At 38.2% G+C, this 18,296-nt stretch overlaps 1 protein-coding gene across 1 annotated transcript in view; it reads left to right on the top strand.

Annotated features, from left to right (window-relative positions):
* STK39 (serine/threonine kinase 39) overlaps positions 1 to 18,296 on the top strand; it is a 278,513-nt gene that overhangs the window by 209,953 nt on the left and 50,264 nt on the right. The window contains exons 15-16 of the mRNA XM_087435340.1: positions 12,539 to 12,591; positions 16,827 to 16,895. Of these exons, the coding sequence (XP_087291466.1) occupies positions 12,539 to 12,591; positions 16,827 to 16,895 (122 nt within the window). The remainder of the gene's footprint in view (positions 1 to 12,538; positions 12,592 to 16,826; positions 16,896 to 18,296) is intronic.

The following is an 18,296-nucleotide window of genomic DNA, read 5'->3' as shown; positions in this document are numbered from 1 at the left end:
CATCTATCAGTTTACACTAAAGAAGCAAACAGCAAGTAGTTTGCGGGATGCACTGTATAAGTATTTCTGTAGAGTGAGAACTCTTCTTTATCCAATCTGAGCTCCTTTATTAAATTTTTACTGAAGTCAAGGGATCTAGAAAGCTAAGTTAGTCTTAAAAACTTGTCAGAGATCAGCAGAGTGAGTATAAAGGTCAGTCACTGAGAAAACCATCATGAAGGAAGTTGTTGGGTATATCTTTTTAATTAGTGATTCTTAGATAAGAAAAATGCATGGTCCCTGCAGTCTTGGTAAGTTCTTTACTTTGTGGTGCAGTTACAAACACGGGAGTTGCTTATTAGACGTTCTCAAGCACGTTTTTCAAAATCATGGAAATTTGAGTTATGGCTTTAAAATATGGATTCTGTGATTCACACATGAGAATCAATTTCATTATTTGACAATCATACAGCGTGTGTTTGAACACAGGCCAACAACTGTTTTGAGCATTTGGAATAAGATTATAAATTACACTAGTCTGCTTTTGAGTCTTGTCCTCAGATGTGACCTTCATGGTGGAGGTAGTGTTGCACCATTGCAGAGTAAGCTTCATGATTAAGCCAAGGGTCTTGCCAATTTTGGCAAACTGCGGATACTTGAAATTTTCCAGTTAGGATGGTTTGATTTCTAGGCCAAGTGATCAATGCTATTTTATTTACTTTATCTGGGACTGTTGAATGGACGGTTTCTTCCCAAAACTTTGTAATAATGAGTGCCATAAATTAGTGCTCCAGAGGCCGAGAACAAATTTAGTGTTTACTAAAGGTATAGATGCTGACTTTTAAAGATTTGCCAGGATCAGATGAGAAGGAAGAAGGCATCACACAGTGGTTGCATTTTAAGAACCACTTTATAGTAATAAGAAGAGTTATGCATTCAGATCATCAGTGGGGCTTTCAAAAGGGTTTCCATGGGAGGCAGATGAGACTGAACTTCAGATTTCCCTTCTCTCACTTGCAGCAATCTTCAGATGCAAAAAGAAAATTAATTTTGTAAAAATACCTGGAAACATTTTCAGGTATCAGCCCTCACTTTAAATCATATCATGCAAATAATGAACTCCTTCACATGCTCTTGCCTTTCTGGGATATGTTAACCCAAAGAAGGCTTCCCACACTCTGCTCTCAGGTGCCTGCCCTGCTCTTCGTGCCTTTTCAACCCAGTTAGTGTCAGTAATTGGAGAATCTCTTAACTGCAAGCCTCAAAAGAAAGTGGATGCTGGGCCGGCCCCGTGGCTTAGCGCTTAAGTGCGCGCGCTCTGCTGCTGGCGGCCCAGGTTCGGATCCCGGGCACGCACAGATGCACCGCTTCTCCCGCCATGCTGAGGCCCCGTCCCACATACAGCAACTAGAAGGATGTGCAGCTATGACATACAACTATCTACTGGGGCTTTGGGGGAAAAAATAAATAAATAAAATTTAAAAAAAAAAAAAAAAAAAAAAAAGAAAGTGGATGCTGTTTTTTTTTTTGGCTTGAGAGAGTTTTGGGATTTTTAAATTTTTGTTTTTATATTATTCTAAATAAAAGTTCTGTCCTAATCCAGCCTCCTGACAAGTTTGGCCTGAGGTGCTCTATTATATGTATATTTCCTTTTGATGCCCATTAACAACCTATCAAATACCTAGTAACAAGGTTATTTTCTGTGCAACTGTGTATTTTAAAGGTAGCCTGTTACTAAAGTAATTTCAGAAAAGTCCAACTTGAGGATTTATGAGGTCTTTGCCAAAGGGTCATCCACACTAGACTGTAAATACATTTACTTCTAGGCCATTTCTCTGAAATAGATCAAAAGGGAAAATACTTGCTCAATCTCATTTATCATTAAATTTGGTTGTCTTAAGAGACACCACCTGTGGAAAAGCCAGGGAGGATTCTGCTTACATTCCTAACCTAGAGGACACTGCTATTAACACTTATTCCTTAGTCCTTCATAGTTTTCTCCTTTGTTGGGTGGGTATTTTAAACCTAGTTGAAAGTGATCATTTTCCCTTTAAATTTGCTAATCTTTAATATAGCTTTCCCTGGATTTGATTATACATATAAATTAATAGGAAAATTACAAGAATAGGAAAGTTAAAGCATGATTCTTGCTACTTTTGTGATCACTTAGCTAAAGTTTAAAGAATTTTATTGTTATCTGCTCACTTTATGTTGTTGCAGCTGTACTAATGTTCGCCTATAGCTAACTCCCTTGATTAGCAGCATGCATTCTTTCAAACTTTTATGCAAAAATTTATCCTTTCTCTGTTTTGAAGCAACAAAGTTTAGAGTTCAGCTGAGCATGTGTCCAAGTTCTTGGCCAGACACAGAGCTTCCTTTTTTTTTTTTTTCTTTGCTGAGGAAGATTCACCCTGAGGTAATGTCTGTAGCCAATCTTCCTCTTTTTGCTTGAGGAAGATTCGCCCTAAGCTAACATCTGTGCCAGTCTTCTTTTATTTTATATGTGGGTTGCTGCCACAACATGGCTGCCGACGAGCGGTGTATGTGTGTGCCTGGGAACAAAACCCAGGCCGCTGAAGCTGAGTGTGCCGAACTTAACCACTAGGCCATGGGGCCGGCCCCCAGAGCTTCCTTCTGACATTCAAACACCCTGCAGCCCACCTTCCTTAGCAGGTAGTTAGTCAACTCTCCTGGGGAGGACATAACATAAGTCACTCTCCTGCACGTTCACAGCAGAACATTACCTCTGCTTACCACGTATGTTTTAGCTAAAGTGAAAGATCTATGTTTAGTCAACACACAGACTAGCAGACTCTTACAAATACTTGTCACAGAGTTTAGTCATGAAATCGCCTATTGCAGCCCTTGACAGAGACGCTTTTGGGGCATGAGGAAGCAGTCTGTGTAGGCCATTTGTTTCTCCAGGTTCTCTGGGCTCCCTCTATTGAGGTAAATCATCAGGAAACAATGTACCTCGGCTATATTATTTTGGCTCCCAGCAGAAATGCCATCACTCAGGTAAGATTTAATATTGTGCCTTCAGCACATGGGAGAAAAAAATTCCCATCTTTTGTACCACATAGTTGAAGACATTTATATGAAAAAAAGTTTCTGTCTTTTACAACAGAGAGTTGAAGACATTACTCAGTGTCCTTTATAAAGGGGCTTCCATAAAAATTTCCTCCTTGGTATTAATGCCAAGGAAAAAAAATCTGCCTTGCATGTTTTGTTTTTGATAAAGTAAGAACTGTATCATGCAATATTTTCCCTTCTTTGCCTCAGCTGCAAGCAAACAAAGCTAAATTCAGTGCTCAGTTGGAGTAACTAACTCAAGTATGTATAATATCTCTTTGCTTCCTTAACTAATTTCTGTTATTTTTAATAATAAAGTGTTTAGTTATTTTCAGGTTTAATTTTGAAAGTACCTACCATCCTTTTTGCAAAATTAAACAAACCAAATAAATAGCTGGCAAGGAAGATTATAATTGCCCATAATAATTAGAATTTCTAACGGTTTGTGCCTTGAAGAAGTAAACTTCCATTATCTTGAAAATTTATTCATCCTGGAATGCTACAAACATGTGTAACACCACCCACCTCCCCATATACTGTATCAAGCTGCAAAAATACACCTACCATGACATGATGTCTGAGCTCAAATGGACGTTTATTGAATCCACGTCTTAGAGGTGCCTTTACATTTTTAGTATAATGGACTCACATGTTGACTTGGAGCCTGATGCATTGAAGAGAGGTATCCATCACGGAAACATTGATGAGTCTGGGTTTTCTGCAGTAAACCCCCACACTCCAAACTTTCAGGCACAGATGTTAATAAAGGCTGCTTCTATATATATATCAGCAGATTTTAGACAAGAGCCATACACAAAAACCCCTAACTGTGCATGATATTTTTTCCTGCTACTAAAAAACGTGAACTTTGTCTACACTACGTTTCTGCTCCTACCAGCCGTACACAAGAACCTAGTTTTTATGTTGTCACTCCATTTCCCTTTTGCCCTATAGGTAAAAATCAGTTCAATAAATATATTCAATGGACGTTCTGAATGCTGAGAAGGACTGCTACCCATGAAAATATAGTTCCATAATCTTGACAGGAGGCAGAGCCCTTACACAATAATCTGTTTGCTCATGATTTACCACAGCTGGGATGTAACATGATCAGTTTTCTTCTGTGTAGGTAAAACATTATTAAAATGTTATGTATTAAGCTCTGAAGTAAATATGATGAAATGTTACTATTTTAAAAGTTCTGGATGGTAGGTACCTCTGTATTTGTTTTATTTCCCTTTGTACTCTCCTGTATATTGAAATGTTTTTCATGATTTTCAAAAGTATATACTGGAGAAAACAGAGAATCAAACACGTTTAGGTTGGAGAGTGGGTAGGGTTGGGGATAGGAAATAATTGTGTCCTCTGCTTGACAGGCATGAAGATTTTCAAGAGGTTTCTGTTAAAGAAAAACTTAGTTTGGATTATTTCCAGATGAAAACTACTTTTGGTAGACGGTAAAGGCAGTTATTTATGATAATATTTTTGTATGTGATTTATTCATAGGTGTCAGCATTGTACAGAAATTTCTGTATGCACTGCTCTGCACATGCACCTCTAATTTAGGTGTCAGCTGTGTGAAGTCATAAGCATCCAGACTGTTTGCTCCCTACAGGCTGCAAATCTAAAAGTGTCCTTCAGGCTGCTCGATAGCCAGTGGCATGCATCAGAGTCCTTAGCCTGAGGTTCTAGTTGCAGAAAAACCTGGAGACAACCAGTGTGTAAAGTCAAATTCTTTAAGATATGTCAACATAGCTTATTTGAAGAAAACCTTGCCGTGTTGCCTTGTGTGTGGGTATGTGTACGTACATTAGTCACTGCTCGTGTTTTTTTTGTTAGAGGAACCATATGACTTCCTGATCTATTGGACGTTGATCATGGGCTGTGTGATGCTGCATGACTTGGGGTAGACTAGAATTCTGGATGCTACCAATGTACACTTTCTAGACCATAGGCCTATTTCTGGGTGTCTGGAGGTACGACGCTGAAAGGAATTTTCCTTTTCACTTTTTAGAGGACTCACTGATGCAGAAGGCTCTTTTGAGACAAGTCGAATGCAAGGCCAAGGCTTGGGGGAGGGGGAAGTATATGACTCAGTTATTGTTCTCACGCTCCTGGAGCATGTGGCTCATGGTATATAGAGATACATACTTTCAGGAGAACTTCGATTTCGGGCAGGGCTTTTAGGGGCACAGTGCTGATGGGTACAGGGTCCCAACCTTTATTTCTGCCACCTCATCAATCACATGTGAAACACATTCCATCTGTAACATCTCTCATTGCATGCAGTAATTCTTAACTAGAGGAAGGAGGGTAGCTGGGGGCATAAATTCTTCCTTTAGAGATTGCACCTCTGCTCACCCTGCCTGCAGTTTGAGAACCACCAATCAAGAATAAAAAGAAGCCATCTAGAAGTCTCAGTCCCAGATTTGGGTGTCATTTCTCCCATTACTGGCTTCTAGCATAGGTCTGACACGTAGTAAGTGATCAATAAGTATTTATGGAGTGTTGAGTGAATTAACCAGCTGTGTGATCTTAAGCAAGCCACTTAATCTCTTTGCTTTCCGTTTCTTCACCTGAGGAATGAGAGAAATGGATTAGGTGACCTCTAGGGCCCCTTTCAATTGTAAAATTATATGATTCTGTGATTGGACCTTTACCTGAGAGGAAGATTAATTTGACAGGAGCGTGAAGAATGGATAGAGTGAGAACTATGAGAAGGAAAATGCTGTTTTCTCTGAATCAGCCTACTCTTTCCTTCTCCACTATTATTTTTTTAAGCACTTATTTACCTTGGGGTTCTTTTGGTAGTTTTACACGTGTCAGCTGTCATTCCCTGGGAGATTGTAAACTCCTTAAGGACTGGAACCATGACTTTCTCCCTCTTACTTCTGTGCGCCTCAAAATGTAAGGCATCACAATGCCTGATAGCAGTGTAAGGGAGTCCCCACTGTGTTTTCACACAGCTCATTTCACCTGTGGGGGAAGCATGATTTCCCTTTTCCTGCAGAAGAAACTGAAGGTTAGAGAGGTGAAGTGCTTACTGAGTGTCATTGCTGGTGAGGGGCGGAACTGCAGCTGAGCTCAGATGACTAGTCTCTGGATGAGAGTCTCCAGTTCTTAAGAAAGGCAGTCTAGCTAGCTGACTTAAAGACTCTGCTCTAGGAAAGCCCAGGGTGAATGTAAACACTGCATCAGAGCAGCCATCGGCCGGGCCACAGGAAGCTTCTTTTTTCTCTTCCTGATTCTTTTGTTTCTGGCCTTATGTTGTAGGTGACCTTCAACGGGTCGTTATGTTGGCATCATTTTTCACAGCTCATTAAGTACAGCAATTTTCTTCCTGGGCTACACATTCATATATCAAGGATTGCACCCTAGATAATAGCCACTCAGCCTTTTGTGGCCCTTTTTCCTTTTGCTGTACATCTTTAGCCACAGCATTCTCTGTGTGTATATGCATGGTGTACGTGAGTCTGGATAAAATATCCTTCATTCGTTAAATCATTTATTCTCATCCGTGGCAGATAATGGTGACCTGCCCTTGGTCAATAGTAGTGGAGTTTTAGAGAAATGGATGATTTGAGAGATCTTAAGGAGGTATAGCCCACAGGTTATGGTAGTTGACTATCACCACCATTTCCTGTGATAGGGAGCAGAGAAAGACAAGTAAATTTGAGAGGAAAAGCAATGCATTCCATTTTGGATATGCTGCATTTTCTGGAGTCTGTTTGGACATTACATGGAGAGGTGCTGTATAGGCAGTTGGATAATGGGTTTATAGCTCCAGGGCAGTACCTGGGTTTGAGGTGTGGATTTGGAATTAATCATTCAGGGAGAGAATAAGATGGTAAGAGATAGAACATTAACATTGAAGGCACAGGCAGACAGAGATAGAGGAGTGTTTGGGGCACACAGAGAAGGGCAGCTAGGGAACTGGGCTAGTGGTGTCACAGAGGCCAAGGGAGAGGGACTTCACAGAAGCCAGACTTGTAAACTCTTCCCTCCTTCGTATATTCGTGCATTCATTCAGCAAACACTATCTGTGTGCTCCCTGGGTGCTGTGCTGGCTGTTGAGGGTCTAGATTTATTTCAAGTCTGCTACTCAGACACGTGATATTGGATATATCCTTGACCCTTTCTAAACCTCAGCTTCCTTATCTGTAAAATAAGGGATAATAGTCATCCATACTTAAAGGGATGTTTTGAGCGTGGAATGAGATAACATATGTGAAGTACCAGGCACGTACTGGCAGATAGTAAATGCTATTAATTATTATTTCCCCATCTCACAGTTGAGGAAACAGATCACAGAGACCAAACAAGTAGTGAGTGGATTTGAATGTAGACCTCTCTCTCCGCAGCTCACAGTATCTCCTCATTCTGCACCAGGCTGCCTCTTGGTGTGGAGGGAAATGCCCAGCTGGCTCAGTGGGAGCTGTAGTCCATTTCTCCTCCTAAACCTGAAGGAAAGGACTTCAGTTCAGTGCTGAGAGTAGAAAAGAAGCAAGCTGAACTAAAAATGCTGTCCTAACTGATTCCTGGCCCAGCCTGTTTGAAAGGTTCCCATCCTGGTCCCAATAGGGGGAGACACTCCAGGAGTCCAGGAGTGTGTGGGGATCCCTCTGGACTTTCTTGGATCTTGAAGAAGAGAGCTGTTGGCTAAGAAATCCTCTGCTGCTTAGGAGGGAGGGGCTACCTCTGGATCCCTAGGAAACACTGTACCTGCCACCCTTACAGAGATCCTGGGTGGCAGTACCCTGACTGCACCCTTCAACCTCAGAGCTTGGGAAAAAGGTTGACTTTCAGACTTGCTCTGGAGCATCGCTGTGGTGGAGGGTATGCAATGCCAGTGACACTTACAGCTTATGATGTCCTTTGACAACAAGTGCTCTTTGGACTTCTAAGCCTTTTAATCACATCTGTTCTTAGGGTGTGTGTGCTGCCATACATTTGTTGGCATGAGCTAAGAGCCATTAACATGAAGCTGAAAAACGTGAGTAGTCCTAAGTTGGCGTTTTGGCTTTGGAGCCCTCCAGGAGTGATAACTCTGTCAGATTATCCTGACATGGTATATTAAGAGATGCAGAAAGATGCTACATCCTGTGAAATATATACTTCAGCTGCATGGGCCTTCTGTATTTCTACCATCAGGAAGGGTTACGTGTTCACTCACGTGTTGTCGTCACCACCCTCTTAGCCAGCTGCCTTGTTTGAGTGTTCACTATGTCCCTTGTATATGAATTGAAAGAGTAAGAAGAAAAACTTTATGCATGCCCATCTGTATTTCCCAACTTCTCGCTTTGAATGGACATAGCAAAAAAATGTTTGTTGGTACTGAAAATTTCAAATTTCCAGCTTCTCTGAAAAATCTGAATATTTAGCAACATTGAGCCCGAATTCCTGCCTGGCCTACCCAGCTGGTGCTGAGTAGTGGTTTCCCCCTTTAAATGGGAAGCTTTCCAGCTGGCACAGTCACCGCATCTCCCTGTTTTTTTTTTTAATACATTTCCTGCTTTACTCATTTCAAGTTCCTGCAGCGGAGCTTCCAAGTTGCTTGTGAGAGCATAAATGAGAGAGTACAACTTAAATGAAGGGGAGTTTGACAATATCTATCAAATTGCAAATGCATATATCCTTTGACCAAGCAATTTGCTTCTAGAAATTTATTTTTATACTCACATATTTGCAAAATGACATAAGAATAAGGTTATTCATTGAAGCATTATTTATAATAGTGGAAGACTGGAAACAATCTGTTCACAGAATGGGAACTGGTTAAAAAAAGGATATAGCATACAACAGAATACTATGTAGCTATAAAAAAAAAAAAAGGATGAGAAAGCTCTATGAACCAATATGGAGAAATTTCAAGGTATATTTTTAAGTTAAAAAAGAAGGAAGGTACGGAACAGTGGATATAGTATGCTACCATTTGTATTAAACAGGCTGGAAGAAACTATGTATGTATATTTGCTAGAATATGCATGAAACATCTCAGGAAGGATGCACAAAAAGCATATAGCAATGATCACCTCTGTGAGGTGAATCAGGTAGTTGAGTGACAAGAGTGAGAGGGCTAGTTTTTACAGAATACAGTACCCTATAGTACCTTTTGGTTTTTAAACCATGTGATTGTATCACCTATTTTAAAAAATAAATTTCCTGCCTGAGCCCTGTAGGTATTTGCATTTTTTATGCCATATACACATACAATGAGAAGGGATTGTGCCTTACCAAATTTAAGTTTTTTTCTTTAAAAATTAAAAGGGTTTTTAATAAGAGTTATCAAAGGTAGCCTCGGTCTTAAAGCTATTACTCTCAAGTTTTAAGCGTTTCCTCTGTAAAGTTGCACAGACTTAGTCTCTGGCCTTAAATCATGCCTATTTTCAGCTTCCCTGAAATTAAGAGTATCCTGTGCCATATCAATTAAAGTAAATGTACTTTCAATTAAAGGTGTTAAGTATGAGTCTGAAAAGATTAATTCTTTATAAAAGGATGACCTTCAGTAGTTAGATCCAATTAGGCATGTTTCCAGCTATATTTCATCCTGATGGGACAGGTCTACTATTCACAATCAATCACTGTGATCTTTTCAAAGGCGGCAGGTATTAGAGGTTCAGAGTCATAAAAGAATGACTTGACTAGGCAACCTTCATAACGTGAGCCACAGTTGATGTAGATAGAGATTATGGCTGTTGGATATTACTTTGGTGGTATTAATATGTAAAGAATCAGGATGTGCATGATAATATTCTGGGTACAGTTCTTATCTCTCTCTTCTCATGGCCTTTGTAGAACAAACTAATTTAGACAAGACTGATCAAAGGAAAGAGAAGAAAGGAATGATGACATAAATTAGCGTCAAATCAAATTCCTTTTCGTTTTTTTCTCCTTCTGTCATTTCATTATTAAATACACTATAAATACCTGCTTTCCTAGTGATCATTTTTTCTTATTGGATTGTGTTAGTTCTAATTCAACCTTTGCTGATATACAGCGCACAAAACCAAGTCTATTAAGTAAATGAATGCTCGCTGATCTTTTTATGGTAACATGCAAAATCTTAGGAAATATTATTTTCTCTCAAAAGTGAAAGGAATTGAGCATGTCTATTTGTTTTAGGTATTTCCAATATAGGATTCTTGGTCCTCACTCTACCACTCATTAAATTTGTAAACTTGGAAAAGCCATTGAACTTACCTAGAAAATGGAAGACAAGTAATACCAACTTTGTGTATCTCAAAGGTTGATTGTTGGATCAAGTGAGATTTGATTCATGACATTGGATATCAGTGTTTATCCAAGTGTGGTGCTGTTACCCATGGGGGTCCTTGAGAGCTTTTCAGGGAGACTATGAGGTCGAAACTATTTTTGTAATAATATTAAGAAACTATTTGCCTTTTTCACTCTCATTCTTTCACATATATATGGTGGAATTTTCCAATGGCTGGCTACGTAATGTGTGATATTGCAGCAGATTGAAGACAGAAGCAAATATAGGAATCCAGCTATCTTAAGCCAGACATTACAGAGGTTTACAAAAATAGAAAATAATGCACTCTTTTCACTGATTTTTCTTTTGGAAAGTAATTTTTCATAGGAAATTATTTTTAGATTAACCTGTGATGTGTTAATTATTGTCATTTTCAAATAAATTAATAAATATTTTAAAATTTATCAGTTTTAATTTCCACTACAGTAAATATTGATAGATATTTAATAAATAACATAAACAAAAGTTCCTTAGGGGTCCTTAATACTTTTTAAGAATGTAAAGGGGTCCTAAAACCAAAAAGTTTGAGAACTGCTGATACATATGAAAGCACTATGTAAATCTGCAGTGACATTGGTAGTTTATTAAGAAAATTTAGACTGTTTAAACAATCCAACATGCAGTCTTTCTGCTGCAGGAGCTGATTGTTCATGGCACACCCCATCTCCCCACCTCCAGGGCAGGGTTGCTTAGTCTGGGGTCCAAGATGATCTCTGAACCATCCACAGTTGTCTGCAGTTTCATGTGTAGGTCGTATGTCTACTTTTTTAGAGTGAGAGTCCACAATTTTCAGAGTCTCAGAAGGTCCTAAAAGAAACACAGCTGTAGGAATGGCTGATGTTCCCTGCTCACATTCTATCTCTGAGACGAGTAGTGATAAAGTCAAGATGGGGACACCTGAGATGAGATGCGAAGTGGTTCAAGGCTCCTCTGTCTGTGGCCTGGGCTTGGGCATCTCGTGAGTTCTTGACCTTTTACTTCTCTGTTTGTGGAAAGGTGTTAGACTTGGGCCAGCTTCTCTAGGCACTGGGGAGAAGGGCTTTCTGTGGGTACCATGCCTTCGTCATCTTTCTGGGCCTCCTCACACTTAGTGTGGTGTAGGGTGTGGTAGGACGTAAAGAACGAAGATCAGGCTACAGACCAAAAAGGGCCCAGAGACTGGCGTCTTCATGATTTGGACACTGTACATAGGGACCAGGAGATATTACCCAGACTTTTAGAGTACTGGAGTACTAAATGGGATTTGATCAAACTCTCCTGGCTCCGGAAGGAGGATGTTCAGGGATGGGTATTCAGGCCATCTGTCTCTGTCTCAGACACCCTCAGTGGCTGAGCAAATAGTTGAGTGCTTACAGAAATTACTATTTCATGTTTCCTACTGCAGTTTCTTAAGGTGTTTTTATTAACTTTAATTTAGCATCTGTTGAGAGTTACTCATAATATTTTAGTGTTCTTATGAGAATTTAAAACCATTCTAATTATAGCCCATTGCCCCTCATTATCGTTTCTTGAAATTAAAATAAATGGAAAACTCATATCTTAGATATTTACTTGTTCCATATTTCCCCAGTGTTGTTTGATTTTTTGATTGAATATATATAGTATATGCATATATTACAGTTTTATGTAAGCATTTTATATTTACTTAAATAAAGTTTTATATATCCAATGGGTAATTTAGTAACGTTTAGAGGTCCCTCTCTATTTAGATAAAATTTTTAACTACAATATATACACCTCATCCTGGGCGTTTTGCTGCATGATTTAATATGCAGTGCTGTCATGAACTTCATCGCTACAACTATCTTCCCTGTTTCACTTTTAAAAATAATTTGATAAAATACTGTTTTCTTAGGGAAAAGGTGAAAAATGTATTGAGTATTATTTATTCTAGACTAAAAGCTTCTGAAAATTTTAATTATGAAATTATATTTAAGGTTACTGATTTAGTGTAGATTTTATACAATGAACATTTTATTTTTGGAATTTTGTGATGTAAGCATGTTTATATAAGGTAAATTCAATCAACAAAACAAATATCTCCCTTTATTATTATTATAACTATCTCTTCCAGTTGAGGAAGTATTTGGAGGTAACTCAAAACTGTAAAATGTTCTCTACATGTTAGTAGCATCTTGTAAAAACTAGAATACATTTAGTTTGATTAAACTCTGCTTCATTAGATTTTAATGTGCTATATGTTATGTGTTTCAGAAACTCCAGAAAGGAACTTAATGACATACGATTTGAGTTTACTCCAGGAAGAGGTAAGTTTTAATTGAAATTATTATTTTATTGCTACAAAGAGCATTTCAGAAATTGATTACAAACATGCGGTTATAATTTGCTATTCAAAAATGCTTTCTCTAAAAACAAAGGAAGGAAGGAGGGAGGGGAGAAAGGAAAAAAGGAAGGATTTGCAATAATTGTGGGGAATTGAAACTGAACCACTACTGACTGTATGAATCCCAGTGACGTATACTGCACAATATATATACACGTATAGATTAAATGTATTAGCTCAACCATGAAAAGAGGTACTGACATGATGATGCAGGGCCTAAAGGACCTTGGGATGAGTGTGCTGAGAAGCACACAGCAGTCCTAATGAGGGTTGAGCAACAAGCAGTGATATCATACAAAAAGGTAACATACTTTGCCTCTCTGTTCTCAGTTCAGATTGCATAAAGCCTGTGTTGGGGAGTCTCTGTGGCCTCTGTTTGCTGCAGGCACCACTGGTAGGCTTGGTAGGAACAATGCCAGTCTTGCAGCTGAATAAAATTTTAGTATTTTAAATAGTTATTATTAAAACAGCTTAAAGGCTAGACTGGTTTCTCTTTCAGCTCTTGGATGTCTGGATGTCACAGAAACAGGTCTTGTTTCTAGGTATCTCTTACATCTGTCAAGTGCCTGGTACACAGGGGACTCTCAAGTAATTTTGGTTAATTAATGGATAAATAACATATATAAACAGGCTTTGGAGACCACAAGATTAGTTGTTAAACAAAAATTATTTCCACCATTTAGTTTATAACCAGAACAACCTAGAGCAGTGAAAATCAGATGCTAATGCTAAGACTGTAACTGTTCTCCCTGACCTCTGGTTTCAGATTCTTATATACGTGAAGACAGCCTCGATGTCTATATTGAATATCTCTCTCAAATACATCAGTCTCATACATTTGAATGTATTAATATATGTAAGCTAATAACACTGTAATTATTTTATGTATTAGAGCTCCACATAAATTTTGATTTGATTAAATAAATTATTTTGGTAAAATTTTAAAAACCCGAAACTTTCTAGCTTGATATCTGTTCAGTCAGTTAACTGGTTTGATCTCCCTGCTGTTATGGTCTGTGAGAAGACACAGACTCAAGTGCTTACAGGAGCCAAAGTGAATGGTGGGGACCTCAGGAAACTAGAAAGTTCTGTCTAAAAACCTTCAGGTTCAGTTTTTTAAAAAACACTGCCAGCCAAACAAAGTATGTTCCTGGGCCATATGTGGTCATAGACTCACATCACGGCTCTAAACTCTTGTCCTCTGTAAGCACAAAGGTTTAATGATTGCCAGTATATTTAAATTAAGCTAACATATGAAGTACCTTTTACAAAAAAAAATGTAAATAAAACCCTAATGAATTTGCTAATTGATCTTTCTTTCTGGGAACATCCATCTTTGAGAATTTAGAGTTGGTCTGTGAAACTGTACAACACCAGTTACTGTTATCAAAAAGCTGTCTATTTTGTTATAATATAAAAATATTGACCAACTAACACTGTGATAAAATCTAGTAATTAAATAATAAATGTTTCAAGTACAGTAAGTAAAAGAACAGATTCTTATTTTAAGGTAGGTTGTTTTCATCCGATTATTTAAAATTGACAGTGGCAATAAAAATCTATTTTAATTTCAAGAGGTGACAAAGAAATGAATTTCTGAGTTGAAGACTTTGGGGGTATAAGAGAGGCCTATCAGCATTACCTGGTCCTTTGTACTGGCTTTGGCGGCCTCGTTTGCCATGGTTAGATTAAGAATCTTTGTTGCCCAAACAGAAACCATAGCATTGGCTTCCTGATGATAGCTGGCTTTTCCTGGGCAGCGAGCACAGGTCCATAACGGAAACACCATGGATATATTACTGTACCTCTGAGATTGCTGATGCTGCCTCCATTTCAGACCTTGTCTGCACTACAGCTGTGTATGCACCCAACATGTGTACTCTGTCTGTGCTGTATTTACACGTAAATATGTATGTATGACTAGAGTATATAACATAAACATATCACATATTCTCTGGCCTCATTTGAGGGCAAGCCCTTTGTGTCTATTATGTTGCTGTATGCGCTGGAAACTAGAGCATATTGATTATCTAGCTTGTTTACACATCAGGAATGTTAAGCAGCTTAAAGAAAAATAAGCTACCAATTACCTTCACCTTTCTGTTCTAAACTATTTCTGATACATTACTTATCTGCATACAAAATAACTGCTTGATGGCACGCACAAACAAACGCAGAAAATTTCCGTTTTTGGCCAGGCAACGTGACTGTTTGCTGTTTTAGTATGGCTCATCTGGTACCCAGGAGTCCTGAAAATAGTAGGAGATGCTGTACACTTTGATCATTTGGGAATGTCATTTGTTTTGCTACCGTTTTAGTGCTAGCCCTCAATGTTGCTTTGTTTGATTATTCCATTTTCAACTACCTTCTGTGAACGTAGTTCCGTACTCAAGTATCGATACTTTAGAGATGCTGGTAACACATTCAGATGCTTTAACAGATGATCAATCAATAGAAATGTAATGACTGCCTACTGTGTGCCCTAGTAGGTTTAATTCGGTAGTTTAATTCAATAAGCTTCATTTCCTGAAGTTTCCTGTGGCATCCAGGAAGATGGAGATTGTGAGGCCGAATGTTCTAGCTGACTTCATAATGCTAAATCACATTCAGAATAGAGCCTTTCATTGTGTTACCCTAGGTTCCATGCTAGGGGATCATTTTATCCCTAAGAGAATTTTATAAGGTGTTTTTTGTACTTCTAGCAGTAAGGACAAGGCCCAAGATAAGCCCACCTTATATGGAATTTCAGTTTATTAAGATTCCTATGTATTTCTTTTCCATTTCCTTCATTTTATTCCATTCATTATGCAATGGAATGAGTAAAATGATAGAATAGCACAATTTCTCTGGAAGTACAAAAAATATATACTGGCTCTCAAATTTTTATTGGAGATTTGGGAAATTGGGCCATGTATGAAAGGGAGAAAGAGAGTACACAAGAGTGTAAGATGCGTTTCAGATGATCTTTGGCTGCTGCATCATCACTGCAGTTACCATTTACTGAGTAATTACTGGGTAAGACACTGGGCTAAGCTCTTTAAAGCCCAGGAATATTGAAAGATAATTGTACCTCCAGCTACATGCCCACATGCACACACACAAACTCGAGCCCACTTACACAGTCACCGCATCCGAAACGTAGATTAAGCAGGGAAACTCAGTCTGTGTGGAGCGCAGCCTTTGGCAGAGCAAACCACAGTTCAGTTTAGATGCTTGTTTGATTCAGCAGCTATACTGTCAGGTACTCCCTGACTTTGGAAGACACTAAAGTCAATCCTCCATCTGCTGAGCCGGTTTCTTCTTTCCAGCTGCAGTTCTGGATGTTTGTGAGAATATCAGAAGACCATGGGGGGACCATGGCATCTTCCTTGTAAAAACCTGGGAGTTCATAATAGTTCTTTTGATCACATTGTAATTTATCAATTTCTCTTAACAAAGTCTTCAAACAGCTTTCACATTATTATCATGTTCATTCGTAACCTTTCAATTAAGTAATTTCAGCTATATTCACTTGCTATGGCCTGTTCAGTCCCATCTTTATGAGATTGCTAACTCCTGTCACTTATCATTGAGAAACTACATCTTTTATTCAACCACATTTTCAGAGAGAATGAGTCTGTTGCTATCAAATGATCAATGTCATGTTAAAGGAGTTTCTTAATAGCATAAATTTAAATAGCTCATCTTAATAGTCCAATAAGCTCTTAGGCTGTTTGTACCAAATATTAGGTTGTATCAAATGCTACCTATTCAACCTTTGCCATAAATTCTGACTCAGTAGCTATTAATGATAGGAAAGGATTGATGATGGCTGGAATTAATGTTCGCAAGAAAGAAAAGCAGTGTTGTAAGGACCAGTTATGAGATAACTTCTAGAAGTGCATTTGAGGATTAATTCAGACAGTAGCCAAAGGGCAGAAGTTTCTCGGTTCACCAAAAATGAAACAATAATTTTGTGTAACTTCTTTTGGTTAAGTAGCAAGTTGCAAATTGTACATGGCAAAGTGTATTTCACATTGCTTCTGTTAGAATCTGAATTGTTGAATTAAAACACATGTGGGTGATTTTTGTAAATGAAAAATATATATTTTACGTTGTACTGAGTTGTTGATTTTTATTTTATGATTACTAATATGTATTCATTTTGCATTTGGACAGACACAGCAGATGGCGTTTCTCAGGAGCTCTTCTCTGCTGGCTTGGTTGATGGTCATGATGTAGTTATAGGTAAATCATTTTTTAGTATGTAGTGTCATGTTGTTGGTATATCAAATGGAAATGCATTTAGAAACAACATTTTTCGTAAAGGAATAATTTACTCTGTGGATTTCTGAAAATTTCCTCTTGAATTCTTATCTTTTATGTGAAAGAAGTATGTTTAAGAGTCATATTTAATTTCTTTTTTAAAAAGCTCTTAATGTAATTCTGTCCCATTTATCTGGACATGATTTATTCAATGCAGAACCTCACTTACTGGAAATATAACAAAGAACCTAGAAGACCTAAAAGTCCGTGACGTAGTGAAAATAAGATGCTATAAATTCCATGCACCAGGTACAGGAACCTCTGAGAGCCTTTCTCAGAGTTTCTCTGTTCTTTCTTTGGACACGGTTCTCATCAACTTAGATGTTAGTTTTCCCAGCCCTTAGCGAGATTCGTCATAAAGTCTTAATGTTGGATGGGACTTAAAGGTCATTCAGGCCGGTTCCTGCATTGTGTAGACAAAGAAACAGATTTCTTAAGTGATTCAGTGGTTTGTCCAGGGCCATGCGGGTGGGTTGTGGCAGAGCCGCTTCACTTTGAGACTGTGGCTCTTTCTGCCACTTTTAAATCAAAAGATAGCTTAATGGAATGGAGACAGGGGAGCCTGCTAGATATGGGCAAGCTGACAGGAGCAAGAAATGCCTGGTGGCCTCCTGACAAGGCAGGAGAGGCAGAAAAGCTGTAAGGGGCAGACCCTGTGTAGCCTGGTTCTACCTAAAATGAGGCTGGACAGCTCCACGCTCCTCAGCAAAATCGGAGTTTATAAAGATGTTTATAATGTAGTCTATTACTGGATATTCATAAGAATGACCCTAAGTAATCCAAAATAGTTGACATTATGTTAATTTTACTTATGACATTATATTAATTATGTTTTTAATTATTATAATAACATTATATTAGGGGAATGTGTATTATGATGAAACTTTCTTCAAAAATACTCAAAACTGATGCTTGAAATGACTTGGGCGCTTTAAATGATGTTTTAACTTAAAATAATCACTCTAAATAAGTCCTTCCCCAATAATGCTGGAGTGTGTGACTAAGAAGAGGCTTGAGGTAGATCAGAATAATTTGTTCCTAGAAACTCTATAATGTAGATCACCATAAAATGAATTATTTTACTTAAATAAGAGTTACTGGAGTTTTAACGGGAGATTAGAATTCTGACTAAGGAATCAGTATCTAATAGGTTATTGATACACAATGTCATAAATGCAAAGATACAAAGATATCTTTATAATTAGAAAAAATTAAGTTCTTTTTCCTATTCATTATACGTTAAGTGTACACATTGATTTCACAAGGAAGCTCTGATTGTTCTGCCAATGTGCGTATATAGAGAGATATAGACATATTTTCAAG

The sequence above is a fragment of the Ceratotherium simum genome, chromosome 9 (assembly GCF_057802395.1).
Source record: "Ceratotherium simum simum isolate JZ-2026a chromosome 9, ASM5780239v1, whole genome shotgun sequence".
NCBI lineage: Eukaryota > Metazoa > Chordata > Mammalia > Perissodactyla > Rhinocerotidae > Ceratotherium > Ceratotherium simum.
Note: the sequence above shows the minus strand (reverse complement) of the source record. Positions and strands in the feature narration are given on the sequence as shown.